Here is a 14578-nt window from a genome sequence, read left to right on the forward strand (position 1 = left end):
CGAACGCACCACAGTTCCAGCCCTCTCCCACGAACACACCACAGTTCCAGCCCTCTCCCACGAACACACCAGCACCGGTTCAAAAAAGAGCTCTCATGTTGTCATCTTGGAAATAGTACAGTGTGTGGCGGGGTGGGACCTATGACAGGAGAGTTTGGTGGCTGGGGGCAGGGAGAGGATGTGGGGTGGGAGTGCAGAGGAGCAAGAGCAAATCCTCTGAGACCTGGTCTCGGGAACATTTGCAGGGAGCTAGTCCTCTTCCTCCTCCCCACTGTTCACTGAGTACTTACTAAATGGCAAGTTTTTTACGGGTATTTTTTAGTTAATCTTTTTAACTTTTATGAAGCGCTGTTACTATCCCTGTTTTACTGCGAAGGGAACTGAAGTTTAGGAAGGTTAATCTGAAGGTCACACAGCCAGTAAATAGTGGATCTGAGAACTGAACCCAGCTCTGATGCGTCCCGAAGTGCATGTTGTTGATCACCGGGTCACCCCCACCATTTCCTCCTCTTGCCTAAACTTTGCGGTGGCTGCTGCTTGTTGGGGAAACTTTCCAGTTTGAGAGGTGCTCAGAGCCCCCTTCAAGGCAGTAATCTACGCGGCCTCTGAGGATTGGGGGTTTTAGTAAAGCCACGTTCCAGGGCTTTGTCCAGGAGACCTGAGCAAACACAGGTGTGTTTTGTTTCCCAGGGCTGAGCCTGGCTTCCCCAGGAAAGGGGGCTGGCTGCTTTCAACAGCGCTTTTCCTCTTTCAAAAGCAGTGTCTTTTTACGACAGCAGCCTCTTCCTCCTTTATCTCATCCCAACCCCCTCTACGACTGGGTAGTAAAAAGTGAGAATTTACAGCCCCCAGCTGGGCCGGCGGGCGCAGGGCAGTGCCTGCTAGGACCACATTGGACCTGAAAGCGTCCCTTCGAGTTGCAGTTCCCCTCAAGGGAATAGAAAACCTTAGGCTGAAGGTTCAGTGCTGGGGTCCTGGGAGTGGGTGCTGGGGATGGCCAAGATGGTGATAAATGAGAAAAGACCACCCACCCCAGTGTCAACACACACTCAAGAGTGAACACACAGCTTGAAGACACTGGGCAGACCAGTGTCAGCTGGAAGAGAATGTGCAAAACCAAAATAAATTATATTTGTTTTAAAGAGTTAAAAATCCTTTAATATTTTTCTATCAATAAAAAGAAGTTAAAATAAGGATAAAGGCTAAAGGCCCTCTCATCTCCTGCAGTGCCAGCACCAGAGGAAGGATGCTTGGTACATACGCTTCCCTCTCCTGCTGCGTCCTCTTTCCTCCGAGCTGTCTTCTGCGTCCAGAGGGTCCCTAAGAGCACTGTTTGTCCCATCACCCCCTGCCCTGAGAGCATTCAGCCTCACCCACAAGGTGTAGTTGGATCTTCCAGGACCCTCTCAGCTTTGTATCCAGTTCCCCACTTGTTCCTTCACCTGGCTGCCCACTTCTTATGTCCACTAGAATGTCTGCTGCACAGAGGCAGGGACTTTTGCTGTTTAGTTCACTGCTGTGTCCCTGACTCTGTGCCCTGGGTCTCTGGGATATAAAGGTGAACATTGAGTTTCTACCTCCAGGAGCTCCCAGGCTGGGGGTGTGGAGCTAACAAGTGGCTAGGCATAATGGGTGAATGCAGGGTGCTGTGGGTGTGTCTCCTGCCCAGACATAGCAGGTGGCTATCAGGAAGGCTCCCTGGAGGAGGTGATATCTCTACCCAGTCTTGAAAGATGAGTGAGTTAAGCAAGATAGAGAGGACATTGGAAGTCAGTGTATGTCCCCTGTTCCCTGTCCATCTGTGTGCCAGTCTTCCCAAAGCTCTGGGATAGCACAGTACTCCATTTCTCTTCATCATGGGAGTAGGCTGGCCTGCAGAGTGGAGGTATGTTTGCAGGGAGAGAGAGGTGTTCCGTATTGGTAAGTTACTAGTGAGACATGATTGAAAAATTAAACCCAAAGTTACAGGGTATCATAATGCTGTCTCTTTCTCCCTGCCTGTGTGGAGTGATAGCTTCTGTCCCCCGTTCCCTTCTTGCTCATAGGCTCTTCAACTTTTGCTCCTAAATCTAAGCAGCTATTTCTTTTCCCCGATACTCACTGGTGTGATGTTCTTCCCTCTTCCTGTCCACTCATTGCCACTTCAGCTTTGGAGTTCCCCAGGGCAGGAGGAAGGGGGTGGGGAGTATGAAGCTGTGACCTTTCCCATGAGGAAGAGTATTTCTAGTGTGGCTCCTACTGTCACATGAATGATACACTGCCCACCCTTTGAATTTTGCAGGGCAGGTGGGAAGAGAGCTGAATGGCTCTGGTGTTGGGTGAGCCCCATGTAATTGGTAGTGCCATTTGGTGCAGAGAAGTCTAGAGTTGCCAATGAATGGTTTAGATCTAAAGCAAGGGAGCTCTTCTCTCTGGTTGCCACAGACTGGAGACAGCTGGAGAGAGACACCTGTTTTAGATAGACATGTAAAACTGCGATGCATGCTTTTGTTTCTCATGTTTGTTGAGACAGCCTGTTCCTGTTTGAGCCACCAGATGGTGCTGTTGGCACAGGATGGCTTAGTTGCTGCCTCACCTGATCATGATCTGCTTAATAGAGAAGTAACTATGAAGCTGATGGTCTTTGATTTAACCTCCTTATATTCCCTTTCTGGAACTCCTCATGCTTTTGCAGCTTAAGGTGCCCCTATCCCCACCCAAAGCACACACAGATACACATTGGGGTGCTTACTCTTCTTCTCCCTTATCCTGACACCCTGTATCTGAATTCTGTTCTCAGTGAAACTTATTACTCCTTTCTCTTAGCTGGCTGCCAAGTGAGAAATGATTTAATATGCTAATTTACCCTAAGGTATCAACAGGGCTTAATATGTTCCTTTGGGGTTACTCTGTCTTAAAACTGTGAAGATTGAAACGAAGTCTTATAACTTAAGAGGTAACTTGTAAGAATGGAATTGTGGCATTTTCAAATGTGAGTGGGCATGATGTCTTTGAGAGAGGGCTGGGAGGCGGATGTTAAGGGAATTTGTTGCTTCATCTATCCTGCTTGCTCCCACCCATGTAGCAGGCTCTGTGTAGGGTCCCTTGGCTGCTGCCCTGTGGGTAGCTCAGTGCTTGGTTGATGCAGTGAATGAGACCATGGTGGGGCAACTGTGTTGAGAGGCTCTGCTGAGTAGGTGTCCACCGCCCACCCCCTGGTACCATTAAATGGCTTGTCCAATGAGGGTGACAACACCAGCCCCCTGACCACTTGCCCTTCTTCTCTCTGCCCAGACATTCACGGCATGGTGTAACTCCCACCTCCGGAAGGCGGGGACACAGATCGAGAACATCGAAGAGGACTTCCGGGATGGCCTGAAGCTCATGCTGCTGCTGGAGGTCATCTCAGGTGAGGCGGACCCTGGCCCAGGACGAGATACTGTCTGTTGGTGCTGCCTGACACCTTGGCATCTGCTCTGCCCATGAGCGCAGCTGGTTTTGGTCTCTTGAAACAAGTTGGGGATGACATGTATGAATTCATCCTAGGAGTGTGGGTCTGAGTTCTGGTTCTGCTGCCAGCCATCCAGGTGCCTTGGACATCTGTTTCAGCATCCTTGTTTGTTAAAAAAAAAAAAAGGGAGGGTTTGAAGGAACTGAGGTTCCTTCTCTTCCTCAGTGCCAGGATTCTGTGGCCAAGAATGTTAACCATGGGTCACTTCTCCAAATCTTGGCTCCATTACTACTTATCTACCTGTATCCAGGTGACCTAGGCCATTCCCCAGCCCCTGGTTTTCCCAGATGTCTGGAGGCACAGCTCTACTGGAACACACATCTCATCCTGCTTATGAATGCCTTTCTGCCACCATCCCTTAAAGGGTGGGAGTCCCGTGAGTCTAGCCTTGGTTGATACACTGGGCCGTGTTAGCTACTCTCTTCACCTTGATGCTGGTGAGCCTTAGATCTAATCCCAGCCCAGGCCTCTCCCTCAAGCCACCTCTCAAATTCTGAACCTCGCTGGGCGTCTCCATCCCAATGTTCCACACAGTCCTCTCAGCATGTCCAAAACTCTGTGCTTGTCACTTCTGCCCTAGCAAACCTCTTTTCCCTCCCAGTCTTGTTCTTCTGCACCCAAGCTGGGATCATAGATAGCTCTTCTTTGCAAGTTGTTACTGATGTTCTGTTCATTCTGATTCCTTCTTCTCAATCTTTCTTTTAACCTCTACTGTTGTGGTGTCAGTGTGGCCTGTGTCAACTCTCACCTAGATGATCCCACAAAGGCCTTTACCCCAGCTCCTCCTGGCAGCCCACCCCTGTCGCTGTAGCCAGAGGGCTCGTCTGACAGTCAGTCCAAATATGGTCACACTGTTCCCTGCTCACAGCCCTCAGCCTGCAGTGCCTCTCCAGGGCTTAGAGCCTGCAGGCCACATTCCTTAGCATAGCTTATGGAATCCTGCATGAGCTGGCACCTGCTTTGTTTTCAGCTAACTATTCCCAAAAAGGTATCAGACCTTCGATCCTCTGCCGGTTGAGGGGTGGGGGCAGGGGGAATGTGCAGCTCTCCCCAGATGACATGCACTTTCTGTTTCCTGTGCCTTTGCACAGGCTCTAACTGCCCTTTTTTTTTTTAAAAGTAGTTTTTCTACTTTCAGATAAAACCTGTGTGTGTGGTAAAATAATATATAACAAAAAATGTATCATTTTAGCCATTTTAAAGGGTGCAGTTCAGCGCTATTAAGTGCATGCACTGACGGTTGTGCAGCCATTACCACCGTCCATCTTCAGGGCTCTTTATCGTCTCAAACTGACACCCTACACCTGTTAAACACTAGCTCCCCGCTCCCCCTGGCCCTCCCCTGGCAACCACCATTCTACTTTTTGTCTCTGATTTGACTACTCTAGGTATACCTTGTACGAGTGGAATCATACAGTATTTCTCCTTTTGTGACACTGGTTTATTTCACTTACTATGTCTTCACGGTTCATCCATGTTGGAGCATGTGCCGCGATCCCTTTCCTTTTTATGGCTGAATCATATTCCATTGTATGTATGACCTACAGCTATAAAATGGCTCCCCACATTTTGTTCATTCTCCTGTCGGTGGACACTTGGATTGTTTCTACCTTTTGGGTATTGTGAATAATGCTGGGACATGGGTGTACAAAATATTTTTAAAATCCCTCTTGCAGTTATTTTTTTGTATATTCCCCAAAGTGGAACTGCTAGGTCACATGGGAATTCTCTGTTTAATTTTTTGAGGAGCCACCATGCTGTTTTCCTCTGCCTTTATTTATTTATTTATTTATTTTCTTTTTTTCTTTGAGATGGGGTTCCACCATGTTGGCCAGGCTGGTATTGAACTCCTGACCTCAGGTGATCCTCCCACCTCAGCCTCCCAAAGTGCTGGGATTGCAGGTGTGAGCCACCGTGCCTGGCCTCTAACTGCCTTTTAGAATGTCCCTGCTTCCTACCTCCTCCACTACCCTTCCCCAGTTTTCAACAAACCTGGCCTTACTATTTATCATTCTTCAAAATGCGGCTTGAGGGTGTCCTTCAAGAAAGCTTCACCCTTCGTCTCTCCCCTAATCTGAGTGGACTGTGCCCTGCCGGCACCACCCCCCAACCCGCCCAGATCCCCAGCACCTATAGTACCCCATTAATTCCTCTGCTGTGTCTTTTATCACAAAGTGTAATCATTTTCGTTTCGCTTGTTTTCTTCTCTGCTCCACACTGAGCTCCTTGGGGCAGGCCATTTTCTCTCTGTGTCTCAGGTGCCTAGAACAGCACCAGACATGTAGGTGGTGCTCCGGGAACATTAGAACGACTGAGTGCCCAGAGCCGGGCTTGTCCACATGATACCCAGTGTGTTCCTGCTGCATAGGTCTGACCTGTGCCCAGGGGACCTGTGCAGTTCTGTGAAGCACGTGTCTCTTTCCCAGGGTTGGGGAAGATCTGTTCTGTGAAATGATCTGTTCTCCCCTGGACAGGAAATGCTGGGATACCTTTTTCTCCTGATCATCGTTGGAGATGGGTAGGGTGCCCCAGGATGAGGAGAAGGAGGGGTATGCTGCCTACAGAGGTTCTCAAAGTGTGGTCCTTGGACTACCCACACCAGAATCGGCAGGATTGCCTGTCAGAATGCAGATTTCCAAACCTTACCCCAGCCCTGCTAATCACAAACTTAGTGAGAGGGGGAAAGGGGCTGGACAGCCACAGATTAGCAAGTTTTCCAGGTGATTTTGTGCTGACTGACGTTTGAGAACCACTGGCCCAGGCCTGGGAAGCTTTTTCCATTCTCCCGTGTTTAACCCTTGCCTCCTCCACTGTCCTTTGCAGAAGCCCCCTTCCAGCCAGTGTGCACAGCTGCTGAATGGCTGGGGCGCTCTGCTTAGCTGGACAGGCCCCAAGGGCTGGGGCCGTAGCAGGAGCAGCCTTCCAGGGAGGGACGTGGTGCTGCCTGCATCCATCCTGTGGGGAGGGAGCCTCTGTGCCATCTCCCCCCAGACAGGAAATACTGGGGTACCTTGCTGGGCTGCAGCCAAAGCCTTGGGAGGGCCCCAAGTGGAAAGTCTTGATTTAATTTAAAAAACAGCTGTGCTTCCCTGGGAGCTGACAGCCAGATCCCATCTGTGGCAGGAAGTCTGTTGTCTTCCAGAAGCTAGCAGGCTGCTGGGAGGCCACCTGGAGAGATGCTGCTCCGACAGGGTGGGCCTGGCCCAGAATCCCCATGGCTGGTCCCTGGAGCCCTCACAGCCAGACTGTCGACCTGCTGGGGAGACAGTGGGGCTGGTCAGGAGATCAGGGCAGGCACAAGGAGCCTGAGTTCCAGGCTCTGCGATGGTGGTTCTCAGCCTTTTGGGGTCCTTGGCCCCTTAGAGACCCTGAAAGCTATATACCCCTTCCCTAGGTATGGCTATATGCTGCACTTAGAAAATTCTCAGATCATTTCAGGAGGCCCCTGGATGCTCTTTGTTCTGGAATAAAAGTGCTGTTAATGGGGTATTTGGAGAACCAGCTCCTCTACCTTTATTTTCTCAAAGGTTCTGACCTTGAAACAAACCTGAGCAGCAGAAGCGACTGTGTGGAATCTGGAGGTGGGGGTGGAGGGTTGACCTGGAGCTGAGCCCCGGGTGCCCACAGGAGGCAGCATAATAGGACAAGAACAATGGTTCTCAAATGGGGATGGGCTGCTATAGGCAACTCCATTTAAACACCAGGGAAGTGCATAATACTTGAGTGACCTATACCCTCCTCCCAGGGCAAAGGGAAGGCTAGAAGTTCAGGGCCTTTGCATGTTCTGTTCCTTCTGCCTTGATCATCATTCCTTGCTTTGTTTGCCTGGCTGCAAAGACTCAGACCTTTCCTGACCACTCCTCAGTTCATCCTTCCTCTTCCTCCTCCTCTTTTGAAGAGCATGGATTTTTCTTTGTATTTGTTCATTGTACATATTTATTTGTGTTTCTCTATTTAAGGTCTGTCTCTCCTACTGGACTATAATTACATAAAGGCAAGAAACTGTTTTGTTCACCCCCCTATTCCTAGCACCCAGCCAAATCCCTGGCATGCAGTAGGGGCTCGATGTTGAGTGGGTGCAAGCAGGTTTCCACCTGAGAAGTGGAAGAAAGAAGAGGCAGGGTAGATTCTCCCTCTCATTCCCTGCCAGGGTGACATTCTCCAGCCCCTGAGCGGCGTGTGAGCACACACACACGTGCACACATGCACACGCTCCTGCCTAGCTAAGCTGTGCTTTGGATGAGGGTGTAGTGGTAGTAGCTCTGGCCCCTGGCTCATAGCGTCTCACCTTCCTTTTCCTCCCTCTTCATCCAAACAGGTGAACGCTTGGCCAAGCCAGAGCGAGGCAAGATGAGGGTGCACAAGATCTCCAACGTCAACAAGGCCCTGGATTTCATAGCCAGCAAAGGCGTCAAACTGGTGTCCATCGGAGCCGAAGGTGAGTAAGGCCTACTGGTGGCCCCAAGGAGTCTGATTTTCTTTGTCCCCCTGGTTCTCTTGGCCTTTTTTGTGCTGCCTCCTGGGCCCATGCATCACTTGGGGGCATTGGGCAGTGGGTCCCCAACACCTCCATCTGGTCGTCTGTGGATGCTTCGTATTGCAACAGCACTTTTCTTCTAGTCTCAGCCCTGCCCAAAACCAAGGACTTAGACCCCCTGTTCCCATGCCTGTACCCGCTTAGCCACATCCTTGCTCTGTGGGGTCCTGTGTGTGTGGCATGCCACCTCCCCATTCCAGAAGTCTGACGGTGTTGCCTGGAGCAGAGGATTTGTGTGTGGGCTGGAAAGGGTATGCAGACACAGGCTGGTGGAGGCTGGACGCTGCCCTGAGACTCCCTGGGGCCCTGGGAAGACTGAAGTCCAGAAGCCTCTAGGAACATTTTTAATAGCATTTCCCTGCAGTGTAGCTTCCTAACTCTTTAACTTTTACTGAGAAACACTTATCAAAAAAGCTATTAGCATGTCCTTAATGATTAAAAGAAGGTAGTGTAATTTCTTGTGTGCATGGTGGTGGCTCTGAAAAATTGAGAGTGGGTTGTTTAGGGTGGGCAGAAAATGTTCTGTCCAGGCCCCTTCAGTCCTGTGACCATGGATTTAGCAAGTATTTATGGGGCACCTGCTGCGTGATGTCAGAGACCTAAAGATGAACGAATCTCACTCATTCAAGACACACCGTGGCTGTGAGAATGGATTGCTCACTCTGTGGCATATACTTAATCCTCACAACAACCCTATGAGGTAGCTCTAAGAATTAATTATCCTGATTTTGCCATAAGAAAACAGATGCTTAAAGAGATTACGTTACTTCCTCAAGGTTCCGCCATCAGTAAGTGGCAAAGCCAGAACTCAAACGCATGTCTTCGTGACACCACAGAAATGCCCTCAGAGAGTGGCCTTTCCTTGGAGGGGTCAGGGGTCTTGCTCCTGGTAAGTCCATAGGCGCAGATCTCTTCTCTGGTTGAAGCTTACAGTCCCCTGTCTTCTAGAAATGGAGGGATATTATGTTGATACATCAAATGGAGAACTTTAACACAGGCTCAGCATACTGCAGTGCATGGGGTCGAGTCCAGCTGACTCGGATTTTTGGAAATATTGGAACACAGCACACCCGTGTTAATGTATCGTCAGTGGCTTTTGTGCTGCAATGGCAGAGTTGAGTAGTTGCTACAGAGCTTATATGGACCATAGAGCCAGAAACATTTCTTATCAGGCCCTCTACAGAAAAAGTTTGCTCACCTCTGCCTTATCTGGAATTCAGGCCAGTGCCCAAGGTGGTCACGGGAGGTGCCTTATGGATTCCAGCATCACCCCACCAGCTGTGAGCTTCTCAAAGGCAGAAACCATGGTTTCTACATCCTGTGGCCGCAGCTCCTAGCAGCATGATGCACACAGTAGGTGCTCAATAAATGTTCAAAGGATTTACATATAGCAGTATACTCTGCTTTGTGATTAGGAAGATGTTCTCTGCCTTATAATAAGAAAAGAACAGTTTGTTTTATTAGGGAGCAATTCAAGACTTGGCAGAAAAAGTTATAACTAAGCAGGCGTGGGAAGCCAAAGAAAGTCACCCAGGTGGTTGGTGCAGGCTCGGATGCCCCCGGGGCAGGGAAGTGTAGAGAATTTGTGAAGTGGTTCAGGGGTCGGTGGCAGGGGTGGGTAGGGACTGTGGCAAGCTGGAGAGTCATGTCCTAAGCGGGATGGGCACCTTGTGGATGTAAGAAGTTGCTGCTGTGTGGATCCAGTGCTGCTAGATCTTCCAGGTTTTCAAAAGAAGCCAGAAATCCAGATTTTTTGAAAAGAAAAATTTGGCAACTAAATTAAAAAAAAAAAACTTATTTTTTTCTTTAAAGCCTCTACCAAAGGGGAGGAGGGCAGGGAAGGGGAAGGTGGAAGAGAATAGCACTCACCGAGTACCAGCTCTGGGTTGCTAGACAGGATGCTTTACATGGGCCATCTCCTGCTACCCTCACGATGGGCTCGTAGGATGGGTATCACGAGCCACGTTTTACAGTTAAGGAAACTGAGGCTCAGGAAAGTTGCTAGAGTGGAAGAGTGTCATCAGTTGAGCCCAGGCTCTGAGCCAGACTGCTTCTATGTGGCAGATCCAGGGTTAAACCCAGGGTTAGGCTCCAGAGCTGAGGCCTCCCTCTTCCTGTCACTGTCGGCAGTGCTGCCTCCCTGGTCGGGGCCCAGGACAGAACTGTCTTTTCTGGGTTTTTTTTTGTTGTTTTTTTTTTGTTTTTTTTTTTTTTAGTAGAGATGGGATTTCACTGTGCTAGCCAGGATGGTCTCGATCTCCTGACCTTATGATCCGCCCGCCTCGGCCTCCCAAAGTGTTGAGATTACAGGTGTGAGCCACCGTGCCCGGCCTAAGATCTGAAAACTTCTTCTTCTTCTTTTTTTTTTTTTTTTTGGAGTCGGAGTCTCACTCTGTTGCCCAGGCTGGAGTGCAGTGGGGTGATCTTGACTCACTGCAAGCTCTGCCTCCCAGGTTGACACCATTCTCCTGCCTCAGCCTCCCAAGTAGCTGGGACTACAGGCGCCCGCCACCACGCCCGGCTAATTTTTTTTTAATATTTTTAGTAGAGACGGGGTTTCACCATGTTAACCAGGATGGTCTCGATCTCCTGACCTCGTGATCCACGTGCCTCAGCTTCCCAAAGTGCTGGGATCACAGGCGTGAGCCACTGCGCCCGGCCAGAACTTTCACGTCGAATTGTCTTCAGTACTGAGGTGGCATATCAAGCCTGCCCCTGCCATGCTGGCCTCAGGGGTGAGGAGTGAGAGGAACACTGGCGTGAACTCTCATCTCACTGCCGCTGCTGTGCTGGGAAGGTCATTCACCTGGTAGCCTCAGTTTTCCCGTTTTCTTTGACACAGGCCTAGCTTCTCTAAAGATTTTGAAAAGGCTCTTTTATTTTTTATTTTTTGAGACAGGGTCTCACTCTGTCGCCCAGACTAGAGTGCAATGGCACGATCTTGGCTCACTGCAACCTCCGCCTCCCAGGCTCAAGTGATTCTTCTGCTTCAGCCTTCCAAGTAGCTGGGATTACAGGTTTGTGCCACCACGCCTGGCTAATTTTTGTATTTTTAGTACAGATGGGATTTCACTATGTTGGCCAGGCTGGTCTTGAACTCCTGACTTCAAATGATCCGCCAGCCTCAGCCTCCCAAAGTGCTGGGATTACAGGCGCGAGCCACCACGCCCGGACGAAAAGCCCCTTTAAAGTGAGACGTTCTTTACCTTCTCCCTGCCCTGAGGAGCCAGTGTTTTCAGCTGCGGCTTCCAGGACTGAAATCATCCACTCCCATCAGGCTGAGCACCAAGATTATGCCACAGTGGCCACTCTGCTGAGCCAAGAAACTAGATCAGGCAGCAAATGGCGTTTTGTGTGCCTTTAAAAGTGAAATGGAGTTTATTGATGTAGATTATAAAATAAAAGGTGATGGGCAGATCGCATGGAATGAGCTCTCCTGGAAGGAGGGTGGGGGAACGTTGCAGGTTGTCCATCCTGGGCTGCTGAAGGCTGTGACTGTGGAGACCAGGCCCAGCAGGGACACCCCTCACCCCCCACCAAAGTCTTTGAAGGATTATCATGCAGTGCAAGGACTAAGACCTCTGGCTGACTCCGAAGGGCAGAACCAGGCCCAGAATAGGTACCCTGTAGGTAAGTGGACTCTGGGAGCCTTGGGAAATGGAGCCGGGGCTCTGGGAGGGTTACGAGTTCCCTGTTCCTGAAGGTGTGCACATGGAGGCTAGAGACAAGGAGCTTCCACACATAAGGGGGAGGTTAGAGCAGATCCTTAAGGTCTCCCCTACGACATTTGGTTCTAGAATGCCTAGACTTCATGGAATTGGCCTGGGTGAGTGGTTGGAATGTAGTTAACCAGGGGAGAGAGCTCAAAAAGGATTTTGTATTTTAAGGTCTTTGGGCAGGTGGAGCCTGAGTGTTTGGGTGCTGTGAGCATGGAGGTGGTCTCAGTGAGGTAGCATGTATCTTTAGGATGGAGGGGGCAGTAGATGCCATACCACAGCATTGGTCTGGGAGGTGGTGGCTCCTGGGGTTCTAGTTTCTGTCACGTGGAATTTCTGCAGCATTCATTCTGCCATCTGAATACTGAACAGATGATGGTGTCCCTGGAGAGAGAAGGAGGGAGAAACATGTTCCCAGTAAACAGGGGATGTGAGCAGCTTCATAGCTCGCTGTAGACTGGGAAGGGCAGATGCTGTTAATCTGTTATCGAGGTTTTTCCACGAAGCCCAGTTGTGGCCTTGGAACCCTCCCTTTGGGCTCAGCCTTCTAAGCAGTCCCTGACACAAAGCTGCCTGCGAGATGAGGCATCCCTGCTGCAAACGTTGAGAAGCCGGAGGCCCAGAATACAGGACCTGCCATGCCAGGGAAGGGGAAGGAGAGTGGATGGGATGGGAGTCAGGTGGGAACTGGGGCTGGGCGTGCATGGGCTGCTAATTAAGCACATCCTACTCTATCTGCTCGTGCCTGGCGCCTCTGTTTTCTGGAGTGAAACTATGCCTTTGGTGTGAATGAGAATTCAGTAAGCAAAATTCTCTGGGGAGTTTCTGGGGAAGGAGAAGAGGAATAAATAAGTAGGCAAGACCCAAAAAAGAAGCCACCTGCCTCTCCCAGTCCCTCTGGGAGGGCTCCAAGAGCGCAAATCTGCAGGCACTGAGCTCAGGGCCAGTGGGAGGCCCTGGAGTTTGGCCGTCACAGAGTGGGGCAGCATGTGGGGGACCAAGGGAGGGCTAGCATTGCAGCCCCACTCCTAGGAAGGCCAAACCATGGGATTACTGCTCAGAGCTTTTTTCTAGGCTTAAAAAATTTTTCCCTTGTATTTTAAACACTGTTTATGAAATTTTTTACCTGCTTTTCCCACTTCCCATGTTAAAAAATTTTTCTAAGTTATTAAGCACTCATGATGTAATCATTAATGTCTGCATTCATTGTCTTTTTTGTTTTGTTTTTTTGAGACGAGTCTCCCTCTCTTGCTCAGGCTGGAGTGCAGTGGCACGATCTCAGCTTACTGCAACCTCTGCCTCCCGGATTAAAGCGATTCTCCTGCCTCAGCCTCACGAGTAGCTGGGATTACAGGCACGTGCTACCACATCTGCCTAATTTCTGTTTTAATAGAGACGGGGTTTCGCCATGTTGGCCAGGCTGGTCTTGAACTCCTGACCTCAAGTGATCTGTCCTACCTTGGCCTCCCAAAGTGCTGGGATTACAGGTGTGAGCCACTGCATCTGGCCTCATCATCTGTTTGTCGTACTTCGTCCCAGGCCTGGGCCGTGCCCTGGAAGAGACTGAGGCCATTGTGTTCTCAGGGGGCCAATGGCAGGCCTGTGTTAGCTCTGCCCATTCCCCCACTTGTGGTTAGTGTTTGTTCACTCATTCATTCACTCAGCAGATGCTGATGGGGGCTTTGTCTGTGCCAGGCTTCATACTGGACTGTAAGCAGTGATGCAAAACAGGAAGTATTCTTACCCTCAAGGGGCTTACATTCTAGAGGAGAAAGAGAGAAAATACGCATGTACACCTGTCAGATGGAGAAAACCAAAGCAGGGAGGAACTTGGGTGGTCAAGGGAGGTGTCCATGAGACAGGGATGTGTGAGTGAAACTGGCAGGAGGCAGGGACAGGCCACGTGGGTATCTAGGGAAGGGGAGGCCTGAGCAGGGGGGAGGGGGAGGAGGAGGAGGAGAAGGAGGGGAAGGAGGCGAAGGAGGAGCAGGGGGAGGAGGGGGAACCAGAGGCCCAGGCAAGGCAGCCAGACCACGAGGGGCTCTCTGGCCACTGGCTTTGACTCTCAGGAGGTGGGAAGCTGTGGAGGTTTTTAGCAGAGGGTGATATGAGGTCTGGGGATTTACTTGGTCATTCTGTGTACTGTGTACATTTGCGAGGTTTCTAGTACGGGGTGTGATAAATAGCCTCGCAGCAAGTGCATTCATACAGGAACCTTACTCTGCATTTCCTTTCATTGGCTAGGGATAGATTCCTGGAGATAGAATTATACTGCCAAAAAGCCGAGCAACTTTAACATGCGTGCTCCTTGTGGCCAAATTATTTCCCAGATTAATTGATTAATTTCCCAGAAATTATTATTATTGTTTTTTAAACCAATTTACACTTCTAGTGTGGTGGCCTTGCTGACATCAAGGCGTGTGGTTTTTCAACTTTGGGTTTTTTTGTTTGTTTTTGTTTTGTTTTTAAGAGACAGCGTCTCGACTTGTCGCTTAGGTTGGAGTGCAGCGGTGCTATCACAGCTCACTGCAACCTTGAGCTCCTGGGCTCAGTCCCCAGTCCTCCTGCCTCAGCCTCCCGAGAAGCTAGGACTACAGGTGTGCACCGCTGCACCTGGCTAATTTTTTCATTTTTTTGCAGAGACAAGGTCTCCTGTGCTGCCCAGGCTTGTCTTGAACTCCTGGGCTCAAGCGATCCTCCCACCTTGGCCTCCCAAAGTGCTAGGATTAAAGGCATGAGCTACTTCGCCCAGCCTAACTTTGTTTTTTAACTTTGCTAATTTAATAGCTGGGAAGATGATCTTATTTCTTTGATTACAAGTGAGATTGAACATTC

The 14578-nt window shown here is 50.0% G+C and overlaps 1 protein-coding gene across 4 annotated transcripts in view; it reads left to right on the plus strand.

The window, feature by feature from the left end:
* Positions 1-14578, plus strand: part of ACTN1 (actinin alpha 1) — a 105501-nt gene that overhangs the window by 50557 nt on the left and 40366 nt on the right. For all 4 annotated transcript variants that reach the window (XM_032134793.3, XM_032134794.2, XM_032134796.2 and 1 more), the window contains exons 2-3: positions 3274-3388; positions 7809-7928. In XM_032134793.3, the coding sequence (XP_031990684.1) occupies positions 3274-3388; positions 7809-7928 (235 nt within the window). The remainder of the gene's footprint in view (positions 1-3273; positions 3389-7808; positions 7929-14578) is intronic.

This window comes from Hylobates moloch, unplaced genomic scaffold (genome assembly GCF_009828535.3).
Source record: "Hylobates moloch isolate HMO894 unplaced genomic scaffold, HMol_V3 SCAFFOLD_16, whole genome shotgun sequence".
NCBI classification, from domain to species: Eukaryota; Metazoa; Chordata; class Mammalia; order Primates; family Hylobatidae; genus Hylobates; species Hylobates moloch.